Source organism: Lupinus angustifolius, chromosome LG12 (assembly GCF_001865875.1).
Source record: "Lupinus angustifolius cultivar Tanjil chromosome LG12, LupAngTanjil_v1.0, whole genome shotgun sequence".
Taxonomy (NCBI): domain Eukaryota; kingdom Viridiplantae; phylum Streptophyta; class Magnoliopsida; order Fabales; family Fabaceae; genus Lupinus; species Lupinus angustifolius.
In genome coordinates, this window is record NC_032020.1 from 14,871,009 (window position 1) to 14,895,743 (window position 24,735).

The 24,735-nt window shown below is 31.9% G+C and overlaps 1 protein-coding gene across 1 annotated transcript; it reads right to left on the bottom strand.

Annotated features, from left to right (window-relative positions):
* Positions 1,286-3,295, bottom strand: LOC109363018 (heavy metal-associated isoprenylated plant protein 7-like). Its single transcript, XM_019609173.1, has 5 exons — positions 3,119-3,295; positions 2,777-3,014; positions 2,463-2,665; positions 2,266-2,353; positions 1,286-1,942 (listed from the first exon to the last, which is right to left on the bottom strand). The coding sequence occupies exons 1-5, from the start codon at positions 3,125-3,127 to the stop codon at positions 1,506-1,508; spliced, it is 975 nt and encodes a 324-aa protein (XP_019464718.1). The 5' UTR covers positions 3,128-3,295; the 3' UTR covers positions 1,286-1,505.

The window sequence follows — 24,735 nt, forward strand, 5'->3', positions numbered from 1 at the left end:
AATGTTGTTTTCATAACCATGTAGGATAAATAAATAAATAAATAAAAATGTACTTACATCTAGTGTTTGGATACAGAGATGTAGATATATGTAGCTTGACTCACTAGTTATTGTGGACTTATGGGGATATCTACGGGGAAAAATGTTAAGAGTTGAAAATTTTAAGGTCCATCCATTCCTCTCGAGAATGAAAATCATCTATCCTATTTTTTATGTCTTGTTGTGTCTCGTGCTAATTAAAAGTTGATATCTATGTGAAAATAAAAATAAGAAAAATATACAATAATATTTTTATACCATTTGGTAGCATATAATTAGTTTGGGACATGAGGACAGAAATTTTTTTGGCATAGAAACTCTAGGTTCCTATATTAATCCTTTAAATTTAAACTCCTATTAGTTGCTAGCCATAAATGCATACAATAGAACAAATGAGGATACACATGTTCTACTTTTTTTTATGTCTTATGGTGTCTCAAACCAATTAGAAGTTGTCATCTATTTAAAAAGAAAAACATAAAACATAAAGTAACTTTTTTATGTTATTTAGTAGGATTTTATTGACTTGGAAATGAGAATATTATTTTTTAGGAATAGATGATCGAAGAAACACTAGGGGGACAATGATCTGTTGTCCCTAAACATGTCTCAAAGTATGTGTCCCAAAGTTTGTTCAAAACTAATCATATTATATTATGTTAGTTAAAAATTAAGTATTCATAATTTTATCAAGTTTTACATCATTATAATTGGTGAGGGACGGGTTAAGAACATGTTTGAGGACAACAAATCTCCACCCAATTAGTTGATACAGTTTGCAAAAATAAATCTCTCAAGAAAGTTAAGGACAGTATACAAATGAACATTCGAATTAAAATCACTTTCTTTTTTAGAGTCATACAAATTTAAGATTAAACACCAAATTTCCATACTTTTTTAGAGAGAATTATGAATGAAACTAAACAGTTATATTTCTCTCTTATCAATTACATCTTCCACAAAGAAGAAAATGTTAGTTTCGTAGCAGCTTGGGGTGTATATATAAAAGGAACACAATATTTTTTTATACTCGGAGAAAACTTGTTTCCTTAAATTAATTCAATGTTTGACATCTGTCTTATTTCTATTTCTTCAAATTATTTTTGTTTTAAAATATATTATAAAAAATATGATAGATGTCACTAAATAAATTTAGTGAGATATTTATCTTCTGTTATAAAAAATATTTTATTTTCATATATAAAACTATAAAAAAAAGTACGATGGGAACTGAAACACAATGTGCTAAATAAAACTTCTATTGTTTATACTTTCATTTATGACAATTTAAAATAAAATAAGTACAAGCATTACAAAACTCTACAGCTTATCTGTTGTCTGTAGATTATACTTATACCTTAATATATCAGGAAAAGTACACATGGCACATGTAACGCAGGACATGGAAATACAAAGCAAATATCGACATGATTATTTCCAATATTACCCCTCACATTCCACAGTTTTTACATAACAGTGCATGCATTGGGGTTCTCATCACTGAAGATCTGAGGTGGGTAAGCTGGGCCAGGATAAGCATGATAGTACTCTCTCTCAAACCCATACCTTGGTGGATTGTAATAGTATTCATTCCTTTTCATATCTATAACCTTGTTTATCTCTTCTTCTGCATTTCCCTCAACTGGTTTAGCTTCTTCTCCTTCTTTCTTTTCTTTGTTCTCTTCTCCTTCACCATTTCCATTCTTATCCTTCTCACCTTCCTCACCTTTCTTCTCTTCCTTCGCAGCTTCTTTTGGTTCCTCTTTCTTCTCTGGCTCTTGCTTCACTATTACTGCTTTTTTCCCAGTCCTCTTGTGCACATATTCTAACAATTTTGCTGGCTCAAACACTCCCTTTACGCTCACTTGTGAGTTCTTCAGATCAGGTTCAACTGATTCCACACCTGCATGTTATATATTTATTTACAATCCTACAAAGCTTGATTCAGTAAGAAAATCTTCTATGAAGTACATGAACCCATATTAGACGTGGGAATATATGGTTTAATATTTAGTGCAATTTTAAATGAGATTCAAGTTATAAAATTTGACCTCAAGTGGACCACACTTTCACTAACTCACAACTTCAATATTTTATAAGCTTGAACTTAAATGACTGCAATTAATTATATTACCTATGTTTATATATTTTACTCAACAAATATTTAATTAAAAATGGAAAACTGAATTGAAAGGTGACAAAAAACTTAGAGAAGTTATAACTCGCCTTTCATTTTCTCAATGCGCCGCTTGATTTCCTGGGAGCAAGCTTCACAATGCATGTGAACATTGAAAACAACTGTGATAACCTGAGGCTGCAAAATAAATATGTAACTAATTTATTAGCTCAAAAAAAAGAAAAAAAAGATCAACAGTTCATAGCAATTGAAGTAACTATATTTATATATATTTGTTAAAAAATACCTCTTCTTTCTTCTCCTCGGGTTTGGGCTTCTCTTCCTCAGGTTTTTTCTCTTCCTCGGTTTGTGGTTTTGGGATGGGAGAGAGAAGATCAACTTGTCTATGGCTTTTCCTCTGCACTCTCTCTTGAACCTTGAGTGGATCTGCTTTTTCTCCTTTAACCACCACCTTGTGAGTCTTGCAATCTGTTATTACATCTTCAACCCCTGACAAAAACTCAACCAACCGCATAAAATTTCAGATAAAAGCCTCAAAATATATACCACCACATCACGTATAGAAAGAGTAAACAAAAAAAGTGACATAAACTCACTCACCTGGAAAACCTTTAAGGGAGCGACGAACCTTGCGAGCACAACCTTCGCAATGCATGAACACTTTCAGCACAATCTCTGGCGGCGGCGCAGGTTGTTGATCTTTCGTTTCCTTCCCATCTTTTGATTCCTCCGCCGCTTTTTCCGGTTTCTTTTCTTCCTCTTTTGCTTCTTTCTTATCCTCTTTCACTTCCTCTGCTTTCTTCTCCTCCACTTTGTTTTCTTCTGGTTTCTTCTCTTCCTAAACACAACAACAACGGCAAAAATTGAGAACCCAAACAAAAAAAGATGATAATTTGAGAGAAAAATAAGATAGAGGATAGAGTTAGTTCTGATAATGAAGACCTCGCCCATTGGATTCAAAGGTTGTTGTTCAGACTTCAGAGAGACACTTGGAGATAAACTTGGTGATGCTAGTGTTAGTTGCTGCTTACTTTTGCTGTTGTGAAAGTTTTTGGGTCTTTTTATTTTGCTTAGAGTGGTGGGGTTTGTTTGAGTTATCTCTTTCTATATATGCACACTATTATATAAAAGGAAAATGATCTTATGTTCAACAAAATCATGTACATATGTATTAACTTAATTAAATTTCATAGAATAATATATAAATATTAATTTATATTATTATAATTTTATTTTTAGTCAAATACGTTTTTTTGATTGGATGATAGATATATCCTATATAAAAGTTTCTATTTTCTAGCTCTAGTGGCTCAGGACCATCAGATCTGACTCCACTCATTTCTATCATCATAGCATGACGTAGCGACATTTAAGAGGCACGTGCAACGGAGGAGGTTGCTGCTTCGGACACATGGGACTCGAGGTTACCCTTACGAGTTACTACATTGCAATATTACATTATTACGGGACTGACATTTCCTAGGTCCAATTTGTTTCGGAAATGTCTAGACCGTGTTCCCCTGTACCTCTCCCTACCTTGCTTTCCTACTCCTTCGGATAGATCATAAATCCTATTTACCAAAATAATTTGATGAAATATCCACTTATTCTAAAAATTAGTTTAGTTTTTTTAAACTTATTCCTCATTCTCATTATAAATTTTAGGGAAATCTAATGATTTAAATTAGTTAATAGATCTAAACCATTAGATATCTATAAGTTTAGAAAACTTAGTCTGAAGTAAGTGGATCTATTCTCAAATAATTATGTGTCTATATCTTTACTAAATCAATTATTCAATCTAATATGTATATACCAATAATGTAAGTGTTTTTATACTATCAGTAAATCATTTACGTTCATATATTAATTATTATTGACTCTCAAATAAAAATAAAAGTAATACAAATTATGGTGAATGATTATTTTGTGTTTATTATAGTTTTCTTTTTAATTAAATATCACTTTTTATTGGACCAATTAGGATAAATGATCTCTTTCTAATTCAATATATTATCTCAACTCCAATTTCAAAATATTTGTTGTTGAGTTTTACATGATTTTAGAATCCAATTTGATACTTATGAAAATTTTGAAAAACCAAAATTAATATGGACTCGTTTTAAACTTTAATTCAATGGAACACGATCACTGCTATTCAGGAAATTGACAGAAATCCGAAAAACCATCATGTAGCCTATGTTGGTAAAGGATTCTCAATTAATTTAGCTTCCGTTCCCTTTTATTGACCACTACAATACTGATTGAATCTTGCATTTTGCTTTATTGTTAATTAATAAAACATTACAGCACAATTAAGGTGATTTTCACGTTTTGATTCACCGCGGTTGGACCCCAACATTGGATTCGATTAGTTGCTAGCAGCATTGTTAGGTATTGAGGAAAAAGAAAACAAAAGAAATGTTTGGTATGGAGGAAAAAGAAACCAAAAGAAAAGAAATCCCCATTCATCAATCTGTCTAAAATTAGTACTAGAAGAAGATATATACATTAATAATATTTACATTTTAACTCTATTATTCACCATTTATTTTTAATTACTATTGATTTTTAAATTAGAGTGTTAAATTTATGCACCGACAATGTAAAGATACATATATCATCAATGTATCATCTACCGTTCATTTAGATTATTATTTTGGAAAGTCAATGATGATTGGAAATAAATGGTAAATGATGCAGTGACAATCTTTTGCTCTTTAAATATAAATAATATAAATAAATAATAAATGATTCGGTGTATAAATCTTTACACTGTCAATATTATACTCAATTATTATTACTCCAAATGTTTGTCATATAAACAAAAGACCCCAATGAAACTTTAGCATTGATTGACCTTAATGTAAGTCATGAAGATAAGGGGTAGTAACTAGTAAGCAAATGTTAGTATGATATAAGACTTAAACATTCAATTTTGTTATCACTTTTCTTAAATCATCTATCTTAATTATTTGATCATCTTACGAGTTACAAGTAGGCCTTGATCTTGTTTAACTTAAAAAGTAGCCATGTAAATTTTAGTTTATTTATTGTGCCATACCTCATCCATCGACCATCGTTACACCTTAAACATGAACTATAGAAGAATAATCATTCATTCTGTTGAAAATGTAAGGCTAAAGATGTTTCTACTAAATATATCTTCTCTTTTAAGCTTAAATTTTAAGTGAATCTAGTATTGCTCATAGTAATAGTAGTAAATGTTCGACAACTTACAAGTTATTATCAGGAAAGATCGTAAATAATGTTCGATATTTATTTATTATCATATGTTGGTGATTTCCCCCCACTTTATCATAGGCTATAAATGCAAAATCAGTATTGACTGTGTAGAGGTTGTTAATTAAGGGGGATCGTAAGTTGAGGGGTCCTACAGATGGAGACATAGTGTGTCAAAACTGTATATACGTATTTTGGAGCAGGGAACACAAAGTTGCAAAGTTGAGGGTTACCATGTGCTTCAGCACTTCTTATCACCAACCCCAATCAAAACTACATTGGTACTGGAATCACATGCAGAGGATCATTCAGAATATCGAACACTATTAATGATTTGTTTGTACAAGTTTCACATCACTTGAATAATATGTTGACATGATTACCTTCTAAAAAAAGTGGCACATGAAAAGAATCTGATGTGAAACAAAGTTTATATCTCTTCTGAATCATTAATAAAAAACACAAATATTTGAACCAATTGGAACTGAATATTCATTTTAAATTGCATTAAAGGTACCTATTTACTGTATAACTACTTTTTTAAAGGGATCTTTTATTACTTTCGTAAAAAAGTTCCTCAAAAGAAACAATATATTAAAGATCAATAAAGAATTTTTTTTATACAGTATATGAAATGAAAATGTATAAAAACAATATGATACATGCTTTTTTTTTTGTTTTAAAGATAAAGATTCGCATTTTGCTGTTAGTACTATAATTGTATCAATTCGGGAACCCTGAGGAAGAGGCTTATAGGTTTAGGTTTAGAGTGCATTTGCTGCAAAGGTTGGTGAATGTCTTAATTTTTCATCAGAGCAATGATAAAAGTAGTGTTCATTTTATAAAAGCATATAACTTGTTTTAGACGTACCTAACTCCAATCAAGGCATTTTGAATCCTATGTGAACTATTAAGTGAGTTATTTTATTTTGTTTTGAACTTAAATACCATTATAGATCCCGTGACTAACTCCACATGAAATATTCACTAGACTAATTTTAAACTTCAAACTCAACTCTAGACATAATAAATATAATATTTTATCATTTTAGATAAAAGCTTACAAATATTACTTATAATTATGAATATCAATTTTGACATATAAAATAATATAAATGTAAAAAGTTGTAAATTATTTACATTATATATGTTGAAAATAATAAATAATCAATAACATATGAAATGTTATACACTATGACAATAAATCATTTGGACAACGGTATCCTAAATAACTTCGAAAAACAATTGAAAAACACAATTAAAAATATGAAATTATCTCTTACCTAATCCTAAATATTATATTGTTCTTGATTATTAGCATGAACTTGACCTTAGACTTAATGTAAACTGATTATATGTCGGTCCAAGCAGACCAAACTGGATTAGTGGGTAGGGTTGTGCTCGGGCTGTGCTCACCTGACTCCTTATCATGATTATCAAATAGAGATCCAGATTTCATTTGAAGACATGTTCATCCCAATTCTTCATATCTTGCATTTGTTAGAATAATGGTTTTTTTTTGTGATTAATAACTCAAATTTGTTTATTTCTCATTTTTATTAATCAGTAATGATTCTATCGAAACTAAATAAAAAAATCAAATTATGTCTAGTTGAGGGTTTCAATAAAAATATGAAGCATTAAAGATCTCACTTTTATCACATTATTTATTCTTGAAAAGTGATGCTTATACGTTTCATGAAAGGTCGGACTTAGCAGTTTTTCAATTGTATTTTTATATTCTTTGGACAATATTTTTAGGATACTTGTTACCTATACAAAAGTTTGTCCATCTGATTATAAAATAAATGTAAAGAATGTACATGAAAATATTATCTTCCTTTTATTATTACTTGCCGGACAATATTGTCATCCATGACTCCAAATAAATGTAATTAAGGAATGTTTTGTTGGAAAATATCTCCATTTGAAATCTATAGATTAGACGCGGAAGTCCTTATGACCATGACTTTGTTCCCATAACTTAATGTTTATGCTCATACATAAACTCAAATGGAACAACCATGGTCCAGACCGAAGAAACCCCAAATGAGTTCATGGTGAAGATGAAGAACATACATTGTTGAGCCATTTCCGGAATCTCAAAGGTATGAGGGTGCCATGATCTTCCAGACGTTAGAGTCCGAATGGTTTTCCTTAGTTTCTCTAGAGGGGAATGAGAAAAAATGCCTTAGTTCTTTAGAGAGACTTCTTGTGTTGTGAGGAGCCTTATGTTATATGCCAAATGGATGAGTTGATAATGTTATATCCTTTTGGATAACACTATCCTCATCCTTCCTTATTCTCCTCAACTTTTGGATAATACTATCAAATCAGAAATTGCCTGAAGGTATCTACACTTATATTATTTCATGACACATATGCCATTAGCTACCAAATTAATTACTGAATATCATTTTATATTTTGGCTAATTACATAATGGTCATAACACAATTATAAAATTATATTTGTAACCCATAAATTGTCAGAAATTCTAACATGTTTCAATCAGAAGGTTGCTCCAACGTTTTCCATCTTTATTAGTCTTAATGGTATTAAATAAACAGGTAATTACACCCGAGAAGCCTCAAGTTTACCAACACTAGTAGTATATGGACTATGTGTGTGTTTTTTTTTTTGTGTATTATCAATGTATCTTTTAACAAGAACTAATTCTTTTCTAGGTCTATAGCTGTCTTCCAACCAAATGTTGTTAACAAGAATTAAATCCTTTACTTTTTTTTATATTTTTAAAATTTAGTAGAGTTTTACAGTACCACATGTGTGATAGATGAGTCATACGTCACACCTAAATTTCATTGATCATCACTTATATAATTCAAATTGTTGAATACGCACGTGGCACGCTTGAAAGGAACATTGTTCCGTGCAAGTTATTAACACGTTCAAGGAAATTTTTTGAGTATAGAGCAGGGAACTTGGTATAAATTATTATTTCTTCCTCCAAAATCTTCTTGTGAAGACTAATTAAGAAAATCCGGATCGAGAACTTTGATCACTTCATTCATTAATTAGATTCTTTCTCCACGAATATCAAACAGAACTTGAAAACTCTGATTGAATTCCTATCAACAGATAGCAAGATAGTTATCCAAAAATTGACGTCGTGAATCTTAATTTATGAGCATACAAATAAAACATGACAAAAGTGGTATAGAAAAAATATTAAATGGGAGGCCAATGATGTTGACTTGAGGACGAGCTTAGCCAGCGAAGAGCCCATGACGTGAATGGTGGGAAGGGATAAGAGATTAAGAGGAATTATATAGTCACCATTGTTGGCTCCTATCCAAAAAAACCATAAATCACTATAGAGGTTCATTGCCTTTAAAATGCAAGCTCGAAGAATTTTTAGACTATCATCATACATTATTGTTAACTTTTAAATAAATTTTTTATATTTACGATATATATATATATATATATATATATATATATCGTAAATATAAAAAATTTATTTAAAAGTTAACAATAATGTATGATGATAGTCTAAAAATTCATGTATAAATGCATGTACTATTTTCCTCAAGTTGGAAAGGTGTCTGTAAACCTTATAATAAACTATATGTAAATGAATCTTAAGAAATCATAGTTTTCACATCATAAGAATAGTTATAAATTAATAATTTTTACTCATGGCGATACGATCTTTCATTTAGTTATTGTTTGGTGTTCTTGGTTTATAGAGAAACTCTTCTATCTCCTTCCCGATCTTACTATGCTCTTGCTTAAGTGATGACTGATAGAAGAATCTTTATGGGCAGAGATAGTGACAATGTTTCTGGTCCTTTTTCTTGTTAGTATAGTTTTTCCATCAAGCACTATATATAGGCTCTTTCCCAAGAGTCTTAACATTTCATTGATAACTCTTCATCCAAGAGTTATGTCATTCAAACAATGAAATAATATATTCATTCATGTCACAACAGACATATTTCTTACATTCTCCCACTTGTCTTATGTGATAAAACAATTCATGATTTTATAAACATCAAACATAATGCACATATTCAGAATATGTTTTCCATATTCATTACATTACAAGTCACGATTAAGAACAAGAACTAATAAGAGTCATGTCGGTTGTACATCACATATTCGATATAGCCTTATTCGATATAGTCCCTTCCATGTACTACTATATTAGCTTTATTCTTAACATGACACATTAATGAGAATCATATAATAATGTCATTTAGAAAGAAAATTTTATTTTCAACATTATCATTCTCACATGTGTACATAAGTGTGAAAATAAAATATTAATCAGAAACTTAAATATTAACGAGCTCGAAGTGTCAAAATATTGAGACTTTATTAATAACATAATGTTCAACATTCATTTGCAAACATAATACCCATATTTGTTACATGACTAGTAAATATTTTGGACGATAATCATTTCGTCAAAGGGTCTGCAATCATACGGTTAGTGTTAATATGTTCAATTGACACTCTAAGTTTCTGAACTTCTTCTATAACGACAAAGTATTCCTCCATATGTTTAGCACCTTTGGAAAACTTGTGTTTTTAGAAAAGAAGACTGCTGCGGAATTATCACAACAAATTTTCAGCGGCTTAGCAATACTGTCGACAACCCCATGTCCTGAAATAAAGTTTCGTAGCCATTTAGCATGAACCGTGGTCTCAAAGCATGCCACAAATTCAGCTTCCATAGTGGATGCATCAATGACAGTTTATTTCGCACTCTTCCATCAGATAGCTCCTCCAGCTAATAAATACACATAACCGAAAGTAGACTTTCTTGAGTCTATGCATCGGACAAATCTGAATCTGAATACTCACCTCCAGATGATTTGATCTCCTATAAGTAAGCATGTGATCCTTTGTACCTTGTAAGTATCTCAGAACTTTCTTTGCAGCTTTCCAATGTTCTATACCAGGATTACGCTGGTATCTTCCTAACATTCCAACTTCAAAACTAATATCTGGTCGCGTACAAGTCTGAGCATACATTAAACTCCCAACTATAGATGCATAAGGAATTTCTTTCATTTGCTTCTGTTCCAAATCATTCTTTGGACATTGCCTTATACTAAACTTGTCTCCTTTCTGAATTGGAACGGGAGATGCTGAACATTTATCCATTCTGAATCTCTCTAAAATTTTGTTAATATATGCTTTATGAGACAAACCTAAAAATCTTTGTGATCTATCACGAAATATTTATATTTCAATCACATAGCTTGCCTCACCCATATCTTTCATTTCAAAATTTGTAGAGAGAAACATCTTAGTCTCATTTAAAAGACCAAGATCATTGGTTGCAAGCAAGATATCATCAACCTATAGAACCAAAAGGATAAACTTACTCCCACTGACCTTTAGGTATATACATCGATCAACAATGTTTTCCTTAAACCCAAAGGATACAATAGTATCATTAAACTTAAGATATAATTATCGTGAAGCTTATTTAAGTCTATATATTGATTTCTTAAGTTTACACACCATGTGTTCTTTTCCATTCTCTATGAATCTCATTGGTTGATCCCTACAGACCTTTTCTGTTAAATCCCCATTTAGAAAGGCGGTTCTCACATCCATTCACATCCATTTGGTGTAACTCCAAATCATAATGAGCCACCAATGCCATGATAATCCTAAGTGAGTCTTTCTTAGAGACTGGTGAAAACGTCTCTTTATAATCAATACCATCTTTCTGAGTATAGCCTTTTGCTACAAGTCTGGCCTTATAACGTTCTAAGTTACCATAAGAATCACGTTTAGTTTTGAAAACCCACTTACAGCCAACTGTTTTGGAATCTTCTGGTAACTCAACAAGGTCCCAAACCTCATTATGTTTCATAGATTTTAACTCATCTTTCATAGTATTTAACCATTTATCTGCATTATCACTATTCATGGCTTGTGAAAACATAACTGGATCATTCTCAATACATATGTCACATTCTGACTCATGTAGGTAAACCACATAATATTCAGAAATAACAGATCGTCTTTCTCTTTGAGATCTTCTTAATGTTATCTCTTGTGATTCTTCTACTATAGGTTCATCAACTTCATTTTCATTAATGAGATTATTTTGTTGTTCTCCATCATTACTAATCGGTTCAATAACTTGAGGAACAACATTATTAGGGACACAATTAAATGGAACTTGTACCCTCACTTCTTGAATTTCCACTTTACGTGGTGTTTCACTCCCACTAATTTCATCATTTTCAATGAACCTAGCATTCCCAGTCTCAACAATTCTTGTTGTATGGTTTGGACAATAAAATCTATACCCTTTTGATTTTTCTGGATAACCAATGAAATAACCACTGATTGTTCTTGCATCCAATTTATTTTTTTGTGGATTATAAATTCTAATTTTCGTCAGGCATCCCCAAACATGCAGGTGCCTTAAAGTAGGTTTCCTTCCTATCCATTGTTCAAAAGGAGTCTTTGGAACTGCCTTACTAGGAACCTTTTTTAATAAATACATGGCGGTCTTTAAAGCATAAGTCCCCAATGAAATGGGTAAAGATGAATTACTCAACATACTCCTAACCATATTCAACAATGTTCTATTACGCCTTTCCGATACACCATTTTGTTGTGGTGTACCTGGCATTGTGTATTGTGCACATATGCCACGAATTTCAAGGAATTTAGCTAATGGACCTGGATGTTGTCCATTTTCATCATATCTTCCATGATACTCACCACCTCGATCAGACCTGATAATTTTCACCTTTTTATCTAATTCTCTTTCAACTTCAGTAATGTAAATATCTAAGGCTTTTAACGCTTGAGGTTTATCAGACAATAAATAGATATGTCCATAACGTGAATAATCATCAATGAATGTAATGAAATATTTTTCTTTCTTGAAAGAATTAACATCAAAAGGTCCACAAATATCTGTGTGTAAGATTTCAAGAAGCTTAGTGCTTCTTGTGGCTCATTTCTTTTTGTGTTTTGTTTGTTTACCTTTAATACAATCCACATAAATATTCAGAGCGGTAAAATCTAAATCTAGAAGGATTTCGTTCTTTACTAATCATTTCATTCTTTCTTTGGAAATATGTCCCCAAACGTTTATGCCCCAAGTAAGCAGAACGTTCATCAATTAAGCCACGCTTAATTCCAACGTTATATGATGCAAGGTTAAAAGTGTTTTAGAGAAAAGATTATCAATATTTAACTTGTACAATCCATCTAATAATATATTGTTACCAATTAAATGAGTATATTTATACAAACTGAAACATTCATTACCAAATTTAAAAGAGTATCCAACAACTTCAAGTTTAGATAAAGAAACCAGATTCCTAGATATATTAGGTACATAAAGGGTTTCAAATAAATCTAAATGATATTCAGTGTTAAGGATCACTGGAACCTTCACTCTATTTTCCATAAAGACAAAATTTTCATTTGGTCTTGTAGTTCGGGTCGTAATGAATCCCTACATAGTATTAGAAACATGAGCAGTACATCAAGAATCAACCCACCAAGTATTATAAGGAAATTCTACTAAGTTTGATTCAAAACATACATAAGCACTAGGCTTACCTTTCTTTTCAAACCAATCTTTGCATTTTGGACAATCCTTTTGGAAATGTCCAATCTTTATAGAGAAACGACATCTATTATCATGATGTTCCTTCTTGTGGATTTGAGAGGAGGACTCATTAATCTTTAAGACTCCATTCCCTTTCTTGTAATGTTTCTTACTGACTTTCTTTCTAGCTCCTTGATGATTAACATAATTGATGGAATGATTTCATTGACTCATCATCATGGTTTCATCTTGAACTAACATACTATGCAATTCATGCACATTCCATTTATCTTTCATGGTGTTATAGTTCATTTGGAAAGGACCATATTCAGAGAGTAATGAATTTAGTATAAATTGTACAAGGAAGTTTTCATCCACATTCATTTCCAATGTCTTAAGTCTTGTTGCAATGTTTGTCATTTCAATGATATGTTCATGCATAGTACGAGAACCATCAAATTTCATGGTGGTCAATGTACTCATTAGTGTCTCATTAAGAGACTTGTCAACAGTTTGGGAGCGCTCTTCCACAAACTTTAACATTTCTTTAGCACTTTCAGTTTTAGGAAGAGTTGACATAATGTTGCTAGCAATACTCATTCACATATACATTAAACTCAATTTGTTTGATCTTTCCCAATTTCTATAATGAACTTTACGTTATTTAGTACTTATATTAGTAATAGCACTTGGCTTATCTTCTCTAAGTGATAAATTCAAATCCATTACCCCAAGGTAAAATTGAATTTGCTCACTCCATGCAGAGAAGTTAAGTCAATTGAAAGTTGGAACATATGAGAATTGCAAATGCAAAGCAACAGGAACTGCAATCAATAAAATCAAACAAAAACGTTAAGGCTTTGAGTTACACGCAAAATTAATTCATATTACTTCATAAGTGTATATGAATATCTACCTTTGGGTAATCCATCAATATACCATACTAGAAATAATGATACTAAAATAAATTCACATAATTTGGCAATGATGTATGCATATATTAGAAACATTTACTATATTTGGATATATAAATATAACTAATGATACATTTACCATACCAATATTCATGCTCATTGATTATAAGAACAAATAATCAACATTTGGGTGATTCTTAACTGTCTTATAATAATGAACTTCAATTTACTCATAAACAAATAATTTTTATATCATTCATAGCATCAAACTAATGAGTAAATGAAAGATGATCATACAACATGGAATTAGATAAACATAAAGATTTGACCACTTTGGTGATTAACAAATCTATCATACAATAATTTCAAACATCTAACAAGTCATAATATTACACATATGTATGACTCTCAAAATTGTACATAAGTTATAAAGTTACATACATATAAACAATTGCAACAAAAATTCAAATGAAACTCTGACTAAATTATATATATATATATATATATATCATGTTAATATTATATACAACATATAATATTTATGTATATGTTATGTTATTGTATATATATAAAGAAATGTTCATACATATTAAATTAATGACCTTTGTATGTATATGTAACAGCACCGTACATATACTAAAGAGAATCAGATATAAGTATGTATATATACTAAAGAGAAGCACCCTTTATATTATTGTTCATGTTGTGTAACAATATCTGTTCACTTTTTCAAATAACTCTTATTCATGTTCCACTCTTTTTTTACAAAACAGAATCATGGTGCAAAATATAAGTAGATATTGGTTTAGTTACCTTATATTTAATTTGAACAGTAGAATGAAAAGTGCAAAATATATGAACAATGCCATAAACAGAATATTTGAACAATGATATCTTTCTACACTTTATTTATTACTTTAATGCAGCAGAAATAATCATATATGAGTTCTCTAAACATTCAAGAATACATTTCAAAATCATCATCCAGGATCAAATCATCATTAATGGAAAACTATAAGTTCTTAAACACAGTGCTCTCATACGATATGTAAACCTTATAATAAATTATATGTAAATGGATCTTAAGAAATCATAGTTTTCACATCATAAGAATAGTTATAAATTACTAACTTTTACCTATGGGGATATGATCCTTCATTTAGTTGTTGTTTGGTGTTCTTGGTTTATAGAGAAATTTTTCGATTTCCTTCTCGTTCTTACTATGCTCTTGCTTAAGTGATGACTGATAGAACAATCTTTATGGGCAGAGATAGGGACAATGTTTCTAGTCCTTTTTCTTGTTAGTATAGTGCTTCCATCAAGCATTATATATAGGCTATTTCCCAAGAGTCTTAACATTTCATTGATAACTCTTCATCCAAGAATTATATCATTCAAACAATGAAATAATATATTTATTCATGTCATAAGATTTATATTTCTTACGGTGTGGGGATACATATCATGGGAATGGAGAAGATATCATTGATAGTCTAAAAACTCATGTATAAATGCATGTAATATTTCAATTTTGGGACATTTTTTGTTTTGGGTTTCTTTTATTTTCTCATGGCTCATATGAAAGTGCCATTTGTTTGTGTGTGGTTCACATTGTGGTATTTGGTGGTTATTTTTCGAGTTGTTTTTCCTTTGGTGATCTTTTTTCTGATGATATTTAATTCTTCACAAGTTATCCTAATCTTTTTAATAAAAAATCGCTTTTTAGAAAAAATAACACCATATGCTATGAGATAATTAAGTAGTGCAAGGAGAAGAATATACTCTTTATTCTCTATTATGTATTAAATTGAGATAACACATGACAGAAAGAAACATCTAATACTCTAATTTTAAACTATTTTCCAATAAAATAAATTTAATTTAAAAAAAAAAAAGATTATTTTTTATTCATATTTCAGTGTTGAACTCATATTTAGAGAATAGGAGTGGCCACAATGCCACATGATTGTTGATTTGAGGTACAGAGTCCTATATTACATATATAACATCAATACAAGTTATGGGTTTAGGCTGATGTAAAGGGGTTGGGGTAGAGTCTATATATTTATGTTATGTAAACCTAATGTAACAAGGAGAATAATAGTTAAACACTAATCTTAATTCTCTAATAATATATAGTGGTAGCCGCTCAACGCTCCCGGGGACGTAGACACAATTGACCGAGCCTCGTTGCCAAATCTCTTGTGTTATTTTCTTGTCTTTGTACTCTTTACTATTTGATTGTTCGCTTGTTTCCAACAATTATTATCAAATGGTGCTTAACCCATGTGCCAAATTCGAGGTGGGGAAGTTCGATGGAATTGGTAATTTCGAATTGTGTGGCAAAGGAGGGTTAATGATGTGTTCGCTCAACAAGGTCTATCAAAGGCGCTGTGTGAGAATAAACTAGAGGGTATGGATCAACTGGATAGGGAAGAGTTGAAAGAGAAGGTTGTGGGAACCATACGACTCTGTCTATCAGATGAGGTGATGTATCATGTTATGGATATGATGTCACCAACAGAGGTATGCGAGACATTAGAGAAGCGGTTCATGCTCAAGTCTCTAATAAATAAGTTGTATTTGAAACAGAGACTCTATGGCCTCAAGATGCAGGAATGTGCTGATTTACAACAACATATCAAAAATTTTAATCAAGTGATCAATGACTTGCAGAAACTTGATTTTAAGGTTGATGATGAGGACAAAGCAATAATATTATTGTGTTATTTGCAAAATTCCTATGAACACTTGGTGACAACATTTACGTACGGGAAAGACTCAATCAAACTGGATGAGATCATATCTACACTTTTGTCCCACACTCAAAGAAGATAGAATATAGGTGAAGGGTCTCAGGATGATGGTCTGTATGTGAAAGGGAGCCAAGCGCGTTGGAGGAGACAAGATAGAGGAGGTCCTGTCAAAGAGAAAAGACCAAAATTCTAGGGGTAGAACACCACTAGAGTGCTATAAGTGCAAACAGACTGGGCATTACAAAAAGTATTGTCCCAATGAATATAGTCCTAGCAAGCCGGTATGAAAAGATTGAGTATCTACATTTGAAAATGTTGCACATAAATATGACTCTGGTTACAATAGTGAAGTTGATCTACTGTCTGTATCATCAAATCATAGTACAAATGAGTGGATACTTGACACTGATTGTTCCCACCACATGACGCCAAATAGATAATGGTTCACCACATACAGGGCAAGCAATTTTGGTTCTGTATATCTCAGAAATAATAAAGCATGTGAAATTATTAGTATATGAGAACTTAGAATTGTGATGGATGATGGTGTAGTGAAGATGTTATGTGAGTTTAGGCACATGCCAGATTTGAAGAAGAATTTGGTTTCTTTGGGGACATTGCAGGCCAAAGGAATTAGCTATAGAGTTGATGGGGACAATGATATTTTTCGAGTATGCAAAGGTGCTCTGACTGTGATGAAGGGTAAAAAGAGTGCAGGGAACACTTACAAGTTGTTAGGGAGAACAGATGTAGGTGGAGTTGCTGGAGTGGCTGAAGAGATCTCAGTAGATTTAGACCATGGTGCTACAAAATTATGGCATATGCGTTTGGGATATATGACTGTGCGTGGCATGATAGAACTATGCAAAAGAGGACTGTTGAGGGGAGTCATCAAATGCAAGCTAGATTTGTGCAAGTATTGTGTGCTTGGAAAACATACACTAGTTAGTTTCAAGGTTGGCCAACACAGAACTCGGGGCGTTCTCGATTATGTCCACACTGATGTATGAGGACCCACTCAGGAACCACCCCTATGAGGTTCTAGGTATTTTGTTATCTTCGTTGATGACTTTTCTTGCAAGGTCTGGGTATATTTTTTGAAGCATAAGTCAGAAGTCTTTACCAAGTTCAAGGTTTGGAAGGCAGAGGTAGAGAACCAGACTGGTAGGAAAATCAAATACATGAGGTCAGATAATGGTACGGAGTACAAAACTCACAGTTTTAGAAATTTTGTGAGGAATATGGCATTTAGAGACACTTTTCAGTGAAGAAGACTTCTCAGCAGAATGGTATTGCAGAGAGGATGAATAGAACTCTTACAGATAGGGCCAAATGTATGAGACTGAATGCTGGACTTTCCAAAGGTTTTGGGCAGATGCACTTAGTATGACATAGAAGAAGTATGGACAGGTAACCTAGTCAATTATAATATGTTACGCATATTTGGTTGTCCTGCTTATGTACATGTACCCAGTGATGAACGATCTAAACTTGATCCTAAGTCAAAGAGGTGTATCTTCATTGGATATACCAAAGGTGTGAAGGGGTTCAAGTTCTGGGATCCAGTTTCCAGAAAGGTGGTGTTGAGCAAAGATGCAGTGTTTGATAAGGATGTCATGATGAAACAGTCAATTTTGAAGGTGCCCATGCTAAATGGAGAGACTTTGGGATCAAATATGATTCCAGTGAACAATGAAATGGTTCAGGTGAATAAAGGCAAGGAACCATGCACTAGTTCAAGTCAAGAACATGATGATTCTCAAGCGGAGAGTTCAGGTGTGCAAGAGTATCTACTTGCTAGAGACAAGGATAAACATCTTATCAAACCTCCAGAGAAATATGGCTTTGAGGATATGGCTTCAGTTGCTCTCCATATCAGTTCAAAGATCCATGTAGCTTCAAGAGACTATAAACAGTCAGGAGAAATAACAATGGATGAGTGTCATAATGGAGGAGATGGAGTCTTTAGAGAAGAACCAAACTTTGGAACTTGTTCCATTTCCCCAGACAAGCGTGTAGTTGGGTGCAAGTGGGTGTACAAGAGGAAGCCATCAGTATTAGAAAAAGAAGGGGAAAAGTTCAAGGCTCGTCTTGTAGCAAAAGGGTATTCACAACAGAAGGGGATTGACTACAATAAGATTTTCTCCCCAGTGGTGAGACACACTTCTATCAGGGCATTGCTTGCCTTGGTAGCCAGCCGGGATATGCACTTAGAACTGATGGATGTGAAGACTACCTTTCTCCATGGTGACTTAGAGGAGAAAATTTACATGACACAACCAGAGAGGTTCAGTGCAGCTGGACAGAGTCACTTGGTTTACAAGTTGAAGAAGTCTCTATATGGGTTGAAGCAAACTCCCAGACAGTGGTACAAGTGGTTTGACACTTGTATGTTGAAGCTTGGTTATAAGCGATGTGAGTATGATTGTTGTGTTTATGTCAGAAACCTTGACGATGATTCTTTTATTTTTTTTGTTAATTTATGTTGATGATATGTTGATTGCTGCTAATCATTTGAGTCATATCAATGAGCTGAAAGTCATGTTAGGTAAGGAGTTTGACAAGAAAGATTTAGGGGCTACTAGGAAGATTCTTGGGATGGAGATTCACATGGATAGGGGAGCTAGAAAACTATGGCTCTCCCAGCAAAGTTATGTTGAAAATATCTTATAGAGATTTGATATGAGCAATGCTAAAGTAGTGAGCACTCCATTGGCAAACCACTTCAAGTTTTCCGTAGATCAGTGTCCAAAGACAGATGAAGAGAAGAAATACATGTCAATGGTTCCATATGTCAGTACAGTGGGTTGCTTGATGTATGCTATGGTTTGTACTAGACCGGACTTGGCACAAGCAGTTAGTCAAGTATGCAAGTACATGTCGAAACCAAGGAAGCAACATTGGGAAGCAGTCAAATGGATTTTCAGATATTTGAAGGGGACTACAGGTCTCGGTATCATGTTTGGCAGCCAACAGAGTAAGCCTTCAGTTATTAGTTATGTGGATTTGGACTATGTAGGAGACTTGGATGATATAAGGTCCACAATGAGGTTTGTCTTCACCCTTGCAAGTAGACCAATTATGTGGAGATCATCAGTTCAGTCTGTTGTTGCTATGTCCACAACTGAAGGAGAGTACATGGCAGCTGGTGAAGCTTCTAAGGAAGCCATATGGCTTATGGGGCTGGTAAGTGGTAAATGAGTTAGGCATTGAGTAAGGTGGAATTCCGTTGTATTGTGACAGTCAAAGTGTTATCTTCTTGGCAAAGAACCAGGTGTATCATGCTAGGACCAAACATATTGATGTAAGATTTCACAAGATCAGAGAGTTGGTAGCTTGTGAGTAGATACTATTGCAGAAGGTTCACACTTTGGAAAATGCAGCTGATATGCTAACCAAACTGGTTACCGTTGACAAGTTGAGACATTGCCTGAGCTTGCTGAACAGTCATTGATGTTGGACTATGGAGCGCCCCCAACCCAATGCTGGAAAATGGAGATTGATGATATTCGTCAAGGTGGAGATTGTTGTAAAATGACTCATATCTCTATATAACAACAATACAAGTTATGGGTTTGGGCTATGTAAATGGGTTGGGGTATTGGGCTATATATTTATGTTATGTATACCTAATGTAACAAGGGGAAGAATAGTTAATCACTAATCCTAATTCTCTAATAATATATAGTGGTAGCCGCTCAACGCTACTGGGGACGTAGGCACAATTGGCCGAACCTCGTTACCAAATCTCTTGTGTTATTCTCTTATATATGTACTCTTTATTATTTGATTGTTTGTTTGTTCCGAACAATAGCTAATTGGTGTGCTTGAAATCAACACATTATGTAGGGATGGAAAGGGGGCGGAACCGGCACGGGTAGTGTTTCCCGTACCCAAATTCACACAATATACAGGTACCCACACGAGTAGTTTGTATTTTGCGGGTACCCAACAAGTTTTTACGTTTAAATATATATATATTAAAAACTAATATATGTAAAATAATTATTACATGAATAATAAAATTTATGTATATGTTAAATTTACCATTATATTTCAATTACTAAAGTTGATTATAAAATAATAATAAATAGATAATATATAATTATAAAATAATTAAAAATGCAATATCCATAAATTATTTAATTAAAAAAGTAAGTTTATAAATATGCGGGTATTCGCTAGACAGTATTATAATACTCATTTTCACCTATAAATTATTTTTACCAGTAGCCATTACGAGTAATTTAGCGGATACCTATAGGTTGGATATTTTTGTCATCTCTAATCATTAATTGACTTAACACCAAAATGAGCAGATATTTCTAACTAACGAACAATATTTCTTATGTCGCAATATCTCAAATTACCTTTTATTGAATTGTTTAGTCGTTTTAATAGTTTATTGCAACTTCAATAGTAGCTATGCTAACATCTATTAACTTTCTGTTATAATCCATGCATATTATTTACAAAAATGAGAGAATCATACTCGAACATGATACGATTATTATAAGTAACAAAATTCCTCTTCTCAAACCTATATAGATCTATACATAAAAAAAGTTTCATTCACACTTATTTTCTCTAATCTGATCTTAATATTTTTGGCCACATTTTCAAAGAATCCATGCCCTCCTTCAGTATTAATAATAAGGAATAGTCACACCCATGTCAAAAAGATAAATTGACCAAAGAGTTTCCTTTCTCACACAGTTCCTTCTCTCATTTATTTATCTCTATATATCTATACTATATATAAAGCCAAAACATGGTGTAACTTCCACCATGGTGTAATTTTAACTTCCTATTTTGTCCTTCACATTATTTAATTTTTATAAAAAAATCATATAATCCTAATTAACCAACATCACCATATTAATTAACAACATCTCTCACTTTTAACTAAATATTATCATAAATATACTTAAATACGTAGTACCATATAATATTGACCGGCAGACACGAAGTGTCTGTACACACTAGTTATATATAAAGTCAAAACTTGAAATAACTATCACCATGATTTTATTTCTATACTATATATAAATCCAAAACTTTGAAAAACTACCACCATGATTCAATTTTTCTATTTTGCCCTTAATATTTTTTATTTCTAAAGTAAAACCATATAATCATAGATAATTATAATTAATACATCTCATTTTAAGTTAGATATTATAATAAATGCAAAAATTATAACATGAAGTACATCCAATAAAAATTATTTTAATTCCCTAAAATAAAAAATACAAATTTAATACTTAATATCATAAAATAAAAATGTGGATCGACAGACACGAAGTGTCTTTCCACACGCTAGTATTAATAAAAGATGTTGCTCAAACAATATGGATACACATCAATAAAAAAAATTCATACATATAATACAAATTCAACCTCTTTCATAGTATTTCACTAATTCAATAAAATTTGATATGTACCAATTTTTTTTTTATGTTATTACTAGTTCTATTCACATAAATCCTCTGCTTGTCCAGTTTTTCCACCCTCCAAAGAATCAGGAAAAAAATATAAAAACAGAACGGAAATATATTAACCATATGTACCAGAGGTACTTGAAAAAAAAAACAATAACAAATGCAAATTCAATTTTAGAAAAAAAATCCTACCCTTAAATTCAAAAATGAAAACTGGCCTGCAACTTTCACCCACCACCAATGCCACTGAAACTATAATATAGGCAGTGCAGAATGGGACTCCTCTTAATGCTGAAGAGTCCAGTATGGTATAATAAAGCAACAAGTGATTTTTTATAATTTTATCAATTTTTTAATTGAAAAATAATTAAAAATGTGGATTACTAAATATTTATTTGTGTCACAGCTAAGATCCACCCCACCACATGCTACCTAAGTCTAACCAGTTAAAAAATTACCAAACCCCTATGACATTAACATATACCATCTAAAAACATGTTTACAATAGCTCCTAAAGGTAGGTAACTAAAGCCTAATTTGACTGACTTGTATCACTACTAAATTTTCATACCAGTAACTAAGTAACTAAGTCCTATATCCAACAATTTCAGCTTAATACATTGTGCATGTTTCAACAATTTCAGATTAAAGGGAATAATTATCAGTATTATCTCCGAGTTTTATGCAGAAACAGAAGGCTCCCATGAAGCCAATCCAAATGAATAATAATATATATATTTTTAATGTAAAGATGCATACATACTTAATATATTATTAATCATTTATTTATATTATTTATTTTTAAGAATCTAATAATAATTAAATATAAATTATGTAGGATACAATGATAATGTATTAAACTCATACATACACTATCAATGCACACATTTTTATTTTACTCTAGCCTTAATAATTTAGCTGTAGTTTGAAAGCAAATACCATATGGAATTGTAAGCCCTCCAGGACAGTTAAGGGTCCATTGATCAAAATCATGAATACATTTTTATGAACAAAATCAACACTTCATGAAACATGAGTTAGGCATAAATCTAACCAGTAAAATTGACTATACCTCATTTGACCAAATAATTGTATGAGAAAACTTCATTTTACATTACTTCAGCAGAAAGTTAATTATGCTATACGTGGCATTATTGTATATCTACACATTTCAAAATCCATACTGGCGGCAACACGACACAATAATACACGATAATATATCTTTCCTTTTTCTTTTTTGGTTGTGTTAGCTTAGTATACTAACACGTAAAACCAGTTTCTCCATGCACTTTTTAGAAACACCGCTTAAATTATATGTATGTGCAACGTATCACTTTAGAAGTGTGGTTACAGTCAACACAAACAGCGGTGTCACCATAGTGTCACCCAATTTTTTATCACCACAAATTTCATTTATTTTATTTTTCTTTGTCGTGCACAAAAGTTATTCAAATTGAAGAAAAAAAATCAAGAGCATTTCATATGAAATGTCTGGGCAGATCAACTAACAGAAAGAAAAGAAATCAATGAGTGGTGGGGAATTTGGGCCTCACTATTGGGCCCAGTTCCAACTGGAAGGCCCTATTGTCTGAAAATTATGATGCTATTGGAGGAGTAAGGATCCTCCAAAGTGTCATTTGCTCGGTAAAAATGTCATTTAATTATAAATAAAAATTAAATGTGTCAGCTTTTACTTTTGAAACAACTCCTCCTCAATTTTCAATGAAGTATATTTGTCCAAAATGATTGTTAAAACTATAAACAGGTTGTTTAGAAATGCGGAAACCAACATTGACATAGTGTTAGGTCGTTTACCATTTTTGGCTGAAACGTCCGAATGTGTCTTTCTTAACTTGTTAAAACCACGGAATAGACAAATCACATCTTTGTTTTGCATCAGTATTATCCGATGCATGCATTTCAAATATTAGATATTAGACATCACATACATAATGAAAATTACCGTCTAGTATATCAGTATAGGAAGACCTGGTTGGCCCATGTAAACGGTGGGGCATGGATCATCTACAGTCATATTCCTTGTCACAAATTAATAATATATTGTTACATAAATAGAATAAAAAAATTAAAATATAGTAAAAAAAATAACATTATAATTAGTTTGGATAGAGAATATGAGACATTATTTGAGATAAATGATCTTAACAGTGATACTAATGATATGCATATTTTTTATTCATAGTCAATCACATATTGTCATTTGAGATAGGGAATGAAACATCATTTGGGACATGTGATTTTGATCATGATGGTATGCATATTTTTTATTCATCAATGTGGCCCTTGTAAAGTTCTATAGTTGGTGTGTGTTTTTCTATACTACACTAACCAGCTTATTTGATTAAAGTAAATATAATAGTTGAACTTCATATATTTAGCTAAGAATATTAAGTAAAACAGGGACCAACCACTTCAATCATATGCTCCCTGCGTGAATGGAGAGCTTCATATTTGATTTATCACATAAAAATGTAAGATATCTATCAGAATACTGTGTAGTTTAGAGATTCTTAACAGTGAAATTTGTCTATAGAATAATAATACAACTTCCATACACGACAATTACGTCATTTCTCTTGGGTGAAGCACATGATATGTTAAAGAAGCTGAAATGCCGGTCGTTGTCAT